General features: G+C 44.1%; 1 protein-coding gene across 11 annotated transcripts in view; it reads right to left on the bottom strand.

Moving 5' to 3' along the window:
* LOC143788318 (complement factor H-related protein 3-like) overlaps window positions 1-12,292 on the bottom strand; it is a 249,585-nt gene that overhangs the window by 86,371 nt on the left and 150,922 nt on the right. For 8 of the 11 annotated variants that reach the window (XM_077277888.1, XM_077277885.1, XM_077277882.1 and 5 more), the window contains one exon: window positions 5,977-6,156. The exons of the other annotated variants lie outside the window; for them this stretch is intronic. In XM_077277888.1, the coding sequence (XP_077134003.1) occupies window positions 5,977-6,156 (180 nt within the window). The remainder of the gene's footprint in view (window positions 1-5,976; window positions 6,157-12,292) is intronic. 11 annotated transcript variants of the gene reach the window in all.

Genomic DNA, 12,292 nt, shown 5'->3' on the forward strand with positions numbered 1-12,292 from the left:
TATGGTCATACCGCTGCATCACACGTCAGAAATGTTTATTTCTAAATTTTGTTACATTGGTTTACCTGGTGAAAATAAACAAGTGAGATGGGAATATATTTGGTTTTTATTAAGTTGCCTAATAATTCTGCACAGTAATAGTTACCTGCACAACAGATATCCTCCTAAGATAGCTAAATCTAAAAAAAAACAACACTCCAACTTCCAAAAATATTAGGCTTTGATATTTATGAGTCTTTTGGGTTGATTGAGAACATAGTTGTTGATCGATAATAAAAATAATCCTCTAAAATACAACTTGCCTAATAATTCTGCACACAGTGTATGAAAATCCCTATTTATTATAATTGCCAGACCTGAAATAACAAGCACTTTTCACCTATTGTGTCCCCCCCATTTCCTTGTAGATTGTAAACTTGCGAGCAGGGACCTCACTCCTAATGTCACTGTTTAAATTGACTTAACTTGTACTGAATTTATTGTCTGTACATGTCCTCACTTAATTTGAAAGTGCTCCGGAATATGTTGGTGCTATATAAATAAAAATTCTTCTTCTTATTATTATTATTACCCCATAGACAGGGCCGTATATAGAGTTTCTGCTGCCCTAGGCACTTTTAGTGCTGCCTCCCCCATTGGTGAGTATGAGTAAGAGCTCATTTCCACTTGCGAGAAATGCGTCGGTGTGTCGCATGTGGAAACCAAGCTGTGGCGCCGGCACTTTGGAGCGGAGCGTGCAGCTCCATGTGTTCTTATGCGGCCGCACGCTCCGCTCTGGAGTGCCGGCGCCACAGCTTGGTTTCCACATGCGACACACGGACGCGTTTCTCGCAAGTGGAAATGAGCCCTAAGGCTGGAGTTACACTAACGAGGAACACGGGCGAGTGCTATGTGAGAAAAAAAAAAATCGCATCACACTCGGACCAGTATAAATCTATGGGGCAGCTCCAATCATCGTTTTTTTTCTCAGCTGTATTATCAGCGCGAGTGATTTCACTCGTATATCAGCCGAGACTTGCCAATGCAAGTCAATGGGTGCAAAGAAAAAAATCCTACAGCACTCGCACCATGCGAGTGCTGTCCGATTTTTATGCACCAGCGTCCTTTGAAAAGCCGGTAATTCATGTCCGGTGTACAGTAAAATCATACGGCCGCATTCATTCCCTATGGGACTTGTGGACATGTGCGGCAGTTGCAGCAACGGAAAAAAAACACTGCTAGCAGTGTTTTTTTGTCTCACCGCAAGTGCCGCACATGTTGGCAAGTAGCCATCACTACCTCTCCCTAGTGAATCAACCACAGGGCATGCTGGAATTTGCAGTCCCTACAGTATCAACCACAGGGCATGCTGGGATTTGCAGTCCCTACAGTATCAACCACAGGGCATGCTGGGATTTGCAGTCCCTACAGTATCAACCAAAGGGCATGCTGGGATTTGCAGTCCCTACAGTATCAACCACAGGGCATGCTGGGATTTGCAGTCCCTACAGTATCAACCACAGGGCTTGCTGGGATTTGCAGTCTCTACAGTACCAACCACAGGGCATACTGGGATTTGCAGTCCTACATCTCCATAATTAGAATGACAGGACATGTAACCTAAACCTGTAGTTATTCTGCAGCTACAGAATAAAAGTCAGGGCGTGAGGGTACAAGTCCCCCTTACACAAAGACTGGGAATGCTGGAATTTATGGTTGTACAGCAGCTCCAGAATAATAAAAACAAGCCTTGCTGGAAGGTGTACATGGGGCAGAGTGGACACATACTGCAGAGGCCCCCTAACAGTGATCAGGACATGGTTAATGTCCTGCCTCAGTGATGTTCCTCTCAGCACCTCCCCGGCTCCCCCCTCTGTTCACATCCTCATGTCAGCAGCAGGGCACAGGCAGCAGCAGAGGGAATCACAGCGTGAGGCTCAGTGTGATGCTCCTTCCCTCCCCGCAGACCGCAGCATCAACAAGAACAGGTGAGGACAGGGCCCATGTCAGCATAATCTTGTGCAGTCTGTAGCTGAGCGGGCCGGCCTCTGCTGCTAGCACTGAAGCTGCCGGATATGCTGGGACTAGCACTTCCACACCAAGCACCACACAACTGACCTGGACACAACACACCTCACACAATCCTCCCCCGCAGCTGCTCAGGCAGGAACTGAACTTGGCGCCACAGCGAGGAGGGGGCGGGGCCTGCAGTGTGACGTGTTCCTCTTCCTACTCCCGGCCTCCACTGCAGCATATGTGATAGCGCAGCAGAGGATCCGATAGCACCGCAGCAGCCAGAAGAGGGAGGAGAAGAGGGAGATAGGGAGGGCGGTTGGGCGCTACCCCGCACTATTGTTAAAAAAAAAAAAAAACTTTGCTCAGGCGCCACCCCCCAGCATCCTCCCACCCCTAGGCACATGCCCTCAAGTGCCTAGTGGCAAATACGGCCCTGCCCATAGATTCTCTATGGGGTTAAGGTCAGATGAGTTTGCTGGCCAATCAAGCACAGTGATACTGTTGTTTGTAAACCAGGTATTGTACTTTTGGCAGTGTGGACAGGTGCCAAGTCCTGCTGGAGAATGAAATTTCCATCTCCAAAAAGCTGGTTGGCAGAGGGAAGCATGAAGTGTTCTAAAATATCCTGGTAGACGGCTGCACTGACTTTGGTCTTGATAAAACACAGTGGACCTACACCAAAGAAAATGTAGCAATCCAATTCCTTACCAAATACAATAAAAATACCAAATATAACAGGAATATAAAAATTAAAAATAGATAATATACTTTAAAAATACATATATAAAGATATATAAGACTATATATATATATAAATAGCAAAGGTGGGACGGACACAAAAAGGAAAAAAAGTTATCGGAGGAAATCATCAGCAAAAATGATCAATTAATGGAACCATGGCGCGCACAACAGTGCATTCAAGAACATATGTTAGAATATATATGTGTATGGACATGTGCAAAAAGACAAGCAGGAAACAATATATGTGCAAACATGCAAAAAAAGTGCACAAGTGTAAGTAAAGTATGTACTAAATCTAGTATAAGGTGAAAAATAGAAAAAACAATGGTCCAATCGGGAAACACACAAATATAGGGGATATGGTATATGTGCATGTGTCCCCAAAACACCAAAGGTGAGCACCAAAGGTTCAATATAGAACAATAATGTATAATATATACCTTCAAGGGTCCGTTCCTCCAAGTACTGCGCACCACAGCAGATGACATAGCTCCCCAAACCATTACTGACTGTGGAAATTTCACACTAGAGCTCAAGCAGCTTGGATTGTGGCCTCTCCACTCTTCCTCCAGACTCTGGGACCTTCATTTCCAAATGAAATACAACATTTACTTTTGTCTGAAAACAACACCTTGGACCACTGAGCAACAGTCCAGTTCTTTTTCTCCTTGGCCCAGGTAAGACGCTTATGGCATTGTTTAGTGGTCATGAGTTGCTGGCACAAGGAATGCGACACTTGTAGCCCATGTCCTGGATACGTCTGTGTGTGGTGTATCTTTAATCAATGACTCCAGCAGCAGTCCACTCCTTGTGAATCTCCCCCAACATTTTGAATGGCCTTTTCTTAACAATTCTTTCAAGGCTGCGGTTATCCCGGTTGCTTGTGCACCTATATCTCCCACACTTTTTCCTTCCACTCACCTTTCCATTAATTTGCTTGGATACAGCACTCTGTGAACAGCCAGCTCCTTTAGAAATTACGTTTTGTTGCTTAACCTCCTTGTGGAGTGTATCAATGACTGACTTCTGGACATACAGTATGTCAAGTCAGCAGTCTTCCTTATGATTGTGGAGCCTACTGAAAAAGACTAAGTGACCTTTTTAAGCATTTAGGAAGCCTTTGCAGGTGTTTTTTGTTAATTCTAATTTATTGAGATAATGACTTTTGGGTTTCAATTTGCTGTAAGCCATAATCCTCAACATTAACAGAAATAAATACTTGAAATAGATCACTCTGTTTGTAATAACTATATATAATATATAAGTTTCACTTTTTTGTATTGAAGAATTGAAATAAATTAACATTTGATGATATTCTAATTTTGTGAGAAGCACCTGTATATAATCTGCCCATGAAAAAATGTTGTTTAAAATGTCTAAAATATAAAGTACAAACTACATCCACTATCAGTTATTTAAGCGAAGTGCCATCCCATGCAAAAATACCTGGATACACACAGGAGTTAATTCAGCTGATACAGTCCAATAAAGTTTAGGGAAATAGAAGGTAATAACTTACATAATCTATTAGAAACATTTTTTCATGTAGACTACTCAGCTGCCCAACAGATATAAGATAAATAAATCACTAAAGTACTTACATATTATAATGCTGGTGGCCGCACGTCCCTCCACCCCAATGCGTGTTTCACCTTTCTTTCTTAGGGGGCGTGTTGGGGAGGGGGAAAGTCCTAAACTTATAATCCAATAATGTTCGGGGACAGAGGTCATAGTGACCCGGCAGCAGGAAAACACCTGCATGCATTGTACATTGTATCCAACCAAGGTGGAAACGGTGTTCTCATTTGCGGACGATGGAACACACATGTTGTGTCGTCACCACAACAAAGTTATGCAGCTATGCATGCGTAATAACCATATACCATTGCATAACCACAAGGCTGGGGCACCATGTAAAAAAAAATTTAAAAAAGGGAAATACTAACCCACTGAGCTATATAATTTAGTTAATAAAAGTGGACTGGTTACATAGTATCCTAAGTCCATAAGAAAAACTAACTAGATGAGCAAATATTGTATTGTGGAGATGTTAGAGTGGCCACAAAAAATGACATTAACCTACTCAGAGATGATGCTGGGCAAGAGAGGCTAACTTCTGATAATTTGCAATATAATATATGTTCCACTTATTTTTGAAATCTGGAGATGCAAACTGAGTCTGCAGGGCATTATGTGGAAGCGAGTACAGCCGAATAGGAAAGCTGATCTCTCACTGACCACCAGTCTACAAGGTACGATAATCCTATAGGTGTCACAATTGCAGGGCATTGTAAGGAAGTGACCATGGATATACAAAATGGCATTAACCCGCTTAGCAATAGTGCTTGGAAAGTTTTATTTGCATTGTGTGACTCGTTAATTGAATCTCAAAGTGTTCAAATTAAGATAGAAGTGCAAATTTCAGGAAAATCGACTTGAACTTGAGGTTCTACAAATTGATCCCCTCATATCTAATAGACGTAAGCAAATATGACTGTAGTACATGACATCAATGGAAATTGTAAAGATATATATATTTCTGAAAACGCCAAATAGTAGCACACAGTAGTGAACATAGCAGGAAGCGCAACAAAGTCGAAATACTGCCATTTGCATGCAGCACATTAGATTATGCTGTGCCAGAACAAAAGAGCAAACCAAACTCGGCACTGTGGATCAAAGCCCAGTAAGGCATAGAAGGTAAATGTAAGGCGCATTGTGTACAAAATAGCAACTATTGGTGAATTATCCCTAAGAATATCTAAAATATGCTTGATTGTGGGAAACTCTAAAAGTGTATCAAATATGATACAAAGCGACAATGTGCCTGAAAGTGCTGGTAAGAAACCTCATAATAAAAAGTGAGGTGAAATCCATACCATTAATAAAGTAAAGATAGCAATAGTAAAAATAAAAAGAATATGAACGTCCACAAAAAATAGTTTTAAGGCTGCATTTCCGAGCACCTCTACCAGTAGGTAAGCTCAAAGAGAGTATTCTTCAGCTTGATCCTGCTTTCCTGGAAAATGATCAATAGATGTTCTGCATAGAGGACATCCTATTCTTGATCCCACCATCCATCCCATCGATGAAGCTAGCACAAGAATCAGAAATGAAAAAGGATAGAAGAAAATCCCCAATGCTTTGCTTACAACATCAAATACAACTGACAATAAATTACTTGTTGATGCTAATTCCGATAAACAATATCAGTATAAAAAAATCACTGCATGCACATACCAAGACAAACAGGAGGTTCGTCCCATTTTCCATCTTGACATTGGATCACTGTTTGACCCTGAGCTTTAAAGAACTGCTGACACTTGTATGTCACTAATGAACCTGAATCGTATGTGGCATTCACAGATTCTGTGATTTGGCCATTTTGTAAATGTGGAGGTCTGCCACACGTTTTTTTTTCTGAAAGAAATGGAGCACATAAAATTAACCAGATTGCACAACAAAATGTTACTAGATCTCAGGTAAACAGGCATAGAATGAAGCTGTAATTTAATATGTTATACCAGTTCTGGAGTACATTTTGTCTGACTGTGCGTGATCCCTTCCCTCCCTCTAAGATCTTGAATATTTTTGTAAAGTGCTGAAAACAGTTTGAAAATAAAAAATGTTGCAAATCTTTGCAAAAACAGATATATGCAAAACTAGCAGTTTAATTCCTGCCAAAAAACACCTCACCTAATAAATCTCCCTCTACTTTCTATAAACTTGCAGATCTATGACAGGTTTAGTATTAGATGATGGACAGTAGTGTAAAATCTGTGCCAATTCCTGTCTCTTTAACTCCTTTGTTTCCTGCTCCTTTGTTGCTACAGATGCATAACAGCATCGGTCCTGTTTCATTCCTAGGACTTGTGGTGCCACTTGATCAGGGAGTTATGGGATTAATTGTCTGGTTTTTTATTACTCTTTTCTGAGAGCTATGGGCTGTGCTGTCTGCTATCTCTGGTTCTCTGACTACCACCTCCAGTCAATTAGTTTTGCTATGTGTCTTGTGCTCTAGCCCTTGCTTTTGTTATTTTCTTGAGTCCTACTGCATTCTGACCATGAATTTTGACCAACCTCTTACATTATGATTATGTTTATGATGTGACCTCCTAAATCTGACCTGGCTACCTGACTATCCTTCTTGTCAGCTTGTGCCATTGAACAGCTACTGTTTTTGTGGCCATTGCCCAGGGACCCCTGTTTAAGTTCAACCCCTGGGCTTTGGGAAACAGAGTAGTTGCACCAAGCCTGTTCGTCATTGCCTTTTTTGGAGCAACCAGGTGACTACAAAGAGTGCCGCCTGACAGATTGACTGGACAGACAAAATGAGGATCCCCTCCAAACGGTGGTGGATCAAATGCAAGACCTGGCTCATTTAGTCAAGGTGTTGCAGGGCAAATTTGCCATCATTATAGATGGGCAGACCCCTGGATGTTTGGGTCTGGCGGGTTCAGCTGAACTGTTAAAAATACTTTGTGTTCGGATACCGGAAGAGTACCTGGACCCTATTCCATGTGCATGACAGCGTGACAAACACTGCTTCTGATCGGCGGTAAAATCATTAATGATTAAAATCATCAAATGACAGCCTGAGCATGCAGCTGTGACTAGAGGTAAAAAGTTTGCCTCCGGTCACTGGCGTCGCCTAATGGGACTACTGCTCCCAACAGCCTACGCCTGCTGCCACTAATGACAGCGAGAGCAGGCAGCAGCTGATGAGAGAATTCATTACCTACCGCTTGCGCTATGAATAAGTAACTAAAAACAAAACAGTGTGGTATCCCCTGTATTTTTGATAACCAGCCAGGCAAAACTGACAGCTGGGGCTTCAACCCTCAGCTGTCAGCATTAGCAAGGCTGGTTATCAACAATAAAACACACTTTAACTTTTTTATAAATAAGAAACACAGTTTTACTCACCTAACACTCATTCCATTGAAGCCAACGTCTCCTGTAATAAAACAAAAATAAAAAACAACCATATCCCTCATCCATCTGTAGTTCTGTTCCACGCCATTATTAATGTCTGGGGATGAACAGTTTTCAACCTGGACTGTGCCAAGATGCGACTGACAGGCTGAGAACCACTGATGAATGAGCTGCTGCGAGCGCAGCATCAGTCACCAGCGGTGACATCATCAAGGTTACCACAGGGCCTTGAGGCTGCATTCCCAGCAAGGCCAAAAAACTGTGGTGACTTCGGTGAGATCACTACTCGCACAGTGAGGAAAAAATCTCATGGTGCAGCTGCGAGTTCACCGAGGGAAATTTCTTGCGGTGAACTCACATTGCACATTGTGACCTTTTCTCATTGTGCTAGCGGTGATCACCGTAGTTCATGGCCTGCTCACTTCAGCTCCATCTTATTTGCTTCTAAGCATGAACGGTAGCATGATGCCACTGTTCAGGCTGAAGAGCACATGTCAAGCAAATGGATTATGGTGTGGGATGCTATGGATTACAGCCATTGCACCATCCAGCCATTCATCCATCCCTCATCTATCCATCCCTCCAGCCTTCCCCTCATCCATCGATCCCTCCATCCCTCATCCAGCCATCCCTCTATCCATCCATTCCTCATCCATCCAGCCATACCTCCATACATTCCTCCATGCATCCCTCATCCGCCCATCCATCCATCCCCATCTATTCATCCATCTCTCATTCATCCAATCCTCATTCATCCTTTCATCCATCCATCCATCCAGCCAGCCAGCCCTCCATCCCATGCAGCTTCAGTGACCGGTGGTAAACTTGATGACGTCACTGTTGGTCACTTATGCTGCACTCGCAGCAGCTCATTCTCCCAGTGGTTCTCAGCCTGGATATAAATCCCACTTGCCACCACTGCAGGGCAAGTGGTAAGAGCAGGGCAAAGCACCAAAATTGGTGCATCAAATAGTTGTACCATTTCTGGGTGGCTTCGGGCTGCTATTTTTTGGCTGGGGAGCCAGTATCCAAGCCAGCCCAAAACAACCCCAGTCAGAGAATCTCCAGTGCCGAGATGGGTCCCAGGATGCCCACCTGGTTGCACAGTTATTGCCCTTTGATTCTGCAAACTTATTACTTCCGGTTTGCCATATCTTGCAAAATCTGTGGGGGTTAAGGCATTCATTGATTGTCATTCTGAAGCCAATTTTGTTTATGCCTAAATGGCAAAGAATCTTAATTTACCTTTACAAAAATTACACTTTCCTGTGAAAGTCAATGCTATAGATAATACACCTCTCAGAGGTTTTCAATGACAAACAATGACATAGATTCAAAATGTAATGTACTAACAAGCAGGTGACATACTTAAACCCACCCTATGTGAGAGATGTCAATACGAACAGGTTTTGCGCAAGCTATTCCATTTCCCAGAGTCATGGGGTTGCCCTAAAGTTTACCCTTTGGGCTCATTCCCACTTGCAATCAAATCAGACAAATACAATCCGATAAAAAATTGGACTAAATTCGGACCAATTTTAGTCTGTGATTGTGTCTTCATCTGTGGGTTTTTTTGTTTTTTTTTTAGCTCGGAACGGATCACGATCGGACAGGAAAAAAGTCGCAGAATGCTGCGATTGTAATCAGAATTCAGATCACATGCCACAATAGAAGCCTATGGGTGTCTATCTATGTTTTGAAGAATATTTCCTTATTTCCTTTGAAAATGATGTGTAAATAATTTCTCTAGGTAAATGCTAATGTTAAAATTGCATTACAGTCCGATAACAATCACACCGCATTCGGATGTAAATCGGATGACACTCATCCGACTCCCTGCATCAAAATCGGACAGATTTTAAAATTGCTAGTGTGTCTCTAGCCTTTAACCCCTATACAGGGATTATGACTTAAACAGGGATCCCTGAGGGCCACAGAGTCAGCTGCTGTTCAGTGGCCGCTTGACAATTGCAGCCTTTACTATTCCATCATATCAGACATCGGCCCTGATGGAACATTGATGAGATGCAGCTTACAAGTGGCCATTCATTTTCTGCAGCCGGCATGCAATTCAACAAGTCTCATAATTGTCCAGGAATAGTGACGCCAACATTGCTGGAACAGCACAAATGCGGTGAGTACATGCGTATAGATCATTTTTATTTTATGATTCAGCTGGTGTTATCTGACAGTGGAGAACCCCTTTAACACTCTATATAATTTTAAGCAGTGTGTCAGCCCTTAACTCATTGTCTTGACAATGTTTCTGCAGGTAGCTTTTCACAGCAAAAAATAAAAATAAAAAGAACTGGCAGTTATGACAGTTTTGAGAAGCATTATCAGAAATACTGTTTTGTGAATGTAACTTCTTTTTGTGAACCAGCAGCATAAAGCAGGCGGGAATTCAGACTGTCGATCACAGTGGATTAGTGGAACAGAGTGCCCAATGTATCCCACATGTTATGGGAAAGTAAATCAGAGCAGTAACGGAAAGGCAGGTTCCTGTCTATGTATATGAACCCTTCATGGAGAAAAAAGCAAGTGATTGAGCATTAAAAGCCACAAATAGAGCTGAACAGTAGGCTGCAACAGCACTCAAAATATTTGAGAAGGACGCGAAGCACCTGTAACGCCGCTGGGTTTATACCTTGTTTCTTTGGCGTTACTTTTGCATGTCTCTGCTTTAACCCTTGCTCCTCTCCCCCTAACTTGCAGGGATACTGTAGTCTGTTATCTGTATGGATGCGGCTCAGTTCCCTGTGCTGCTGCGTAGCTGTCTGTACATGTGCTGTGATGTCTTTGCTCTGCTACATGACCACCCGCATGTGCGGTCCCTGGCTGTCGCTGTAGAAGCTATCCGAGGCTTGCAAGGTCCTCTGCAGCTGGTGCACGACTTTCCATGTGTGTTCAGGCTAGCAGTCACTGCCAGGTGCCCTAAGCCACAGTTCCTGTGCTGTCTGTGCTGTAATGGTTTCTGTTTGTGCTTACGGTGCGCGCGGCCACACCTACCCTGCTTTTATTAGGGTTTGAGTGTGCACCTGTGTTGCTTCCTCAGCCTATTGCTGAGGGGCAGCTCCTATATAAACTCCTTTTTTCCTGTTGGGCATTGCCAGAGCATTGCATTGCGTTTCTGTGTCTTGCCTTAGGAGTTAGGTATCCAGCTCCCGTTCTGTCTGCAGTATGTTCTGGGAGAGCTGATACCTGTCTTCCGCCTGTTCTGGGGGCAGAGTACACAGATCCGCCTATCCTGGAGGCTGCATATCCAGATCTGTTTGTGTTTTGTTTTTCTGCCTAATCTGGGGACAGAGTACCCAGACCCGCCTATCCTGGAGTCTGCAAATCCAGATCCATTTGTGTTTTGTTTTTCTGCCTAATCTGGGGGCAGAGTACCCAGACCAGCCCATCCTGGAGGCTGCATATCCAGTACCTGACCCTGTCTGAACTGTGTCCTCTGTTATGTTCCTGAAGTCCATTTGTGTCTGACACCCTGTACCGAGTGACTGAACTTCCTGGGTTCATCTTTTAAAGATGGAGTCTGGTGTTTATGCTGAGCCCTTACAGTGCTGTTATCAGCCTGTTATGCATTCTAACCCCATCTGGCCCAGGTCCAGTCCGGCGGTGCTTGCACCATCATGCTTGAGTTCCTTCCTAGGTCCAATGCACGGAGCCTGACGGCTGTAGCTAGGAACCTGATGGCCACCGCTACCTGATCCTGTGCGATCTGAGTCTCAGCTGATGACCTGGGCTGCCTCGACAGTGTCCCAGATGTCTATCTGTATTCCTGATGTCCTGATGCCCTGCCTATGTCCTGATGTCCCGATGTCCTTCCTGTGTCCGATGTCCTGATGCCCTGGGCTGCCTCGCCAGTGTCCCAGGCGATGACCTGGGCTGCCACACCAGTGTCCCAGATGTCTATCCATATTCCTGATGTCCTGATGCCCTGCCTATGTCCTGATGTCCCGATGTCCTTCCTGTGTCCGATGTCCTGATGTCCTGGGCTGCCATGCCAGTGTCCAAGCTGATGACCTGGGCTGCCACGCCAGTGTCCCGGATGTCTATCCTGATGCCCAGTCTGTGTCCTGATGTCCTGCCTGTGACCCGATGTTCCCCAGGGTCCACCCTGTGATGACATCTGTCCTGGGTCGGTGTCTGATGTTCTCCTGCTGAGCCTGTGCTACGCCTGAGGCCTGAGAGAGGATGTCCTAGTAAGCCCGTGCCAGATGACCCTGGACTGCATCAACCCGTGATGACCCCTGCCATCGTCTGACGTCTGTCCGAGGTCAGTTTCTGATGTTCTCCTGCTGAACCTGTGCTGCGCCTGAGAGGCCATCCTAGCATGCCCGTGCCAGATAACCCTGGACTTTATCAACCCGTGATGTCCTCCTGCCTTCGTCTGTTATCCTGAGACGTGTACCCTACTCTGATGTGTGGAATTGGGATCCTGACATTATGTTTTGGTATGTACTGTGTTTTCATTTAAGTAAACTTTGTTTCTTCATACCTGAAGTTGTGCGGTGTAATCTAGTTCTGCATATTGCCATCTTGTTCACATGCTCTGCTGCCACAGACCCTGCTCGCTGCCCTTCCCTAGTCAGGGTAGGTCCAAGTTACTCTATGTGGT

Source organism: Ranitomeya variabilis, chromosome 8, assembly GCF_051348905.1.
Source record: "Ranitomeya variabilis isolate aRanVar5 chromosome 8, aRanVar5.hap1, whole genome shotgun sequence".
NCBI lineage: Eukaryota > Metazoa > Chordata > Amphibia > Anura > Dendrobatidae > Ranitomeya > Ranitomeya variabilis.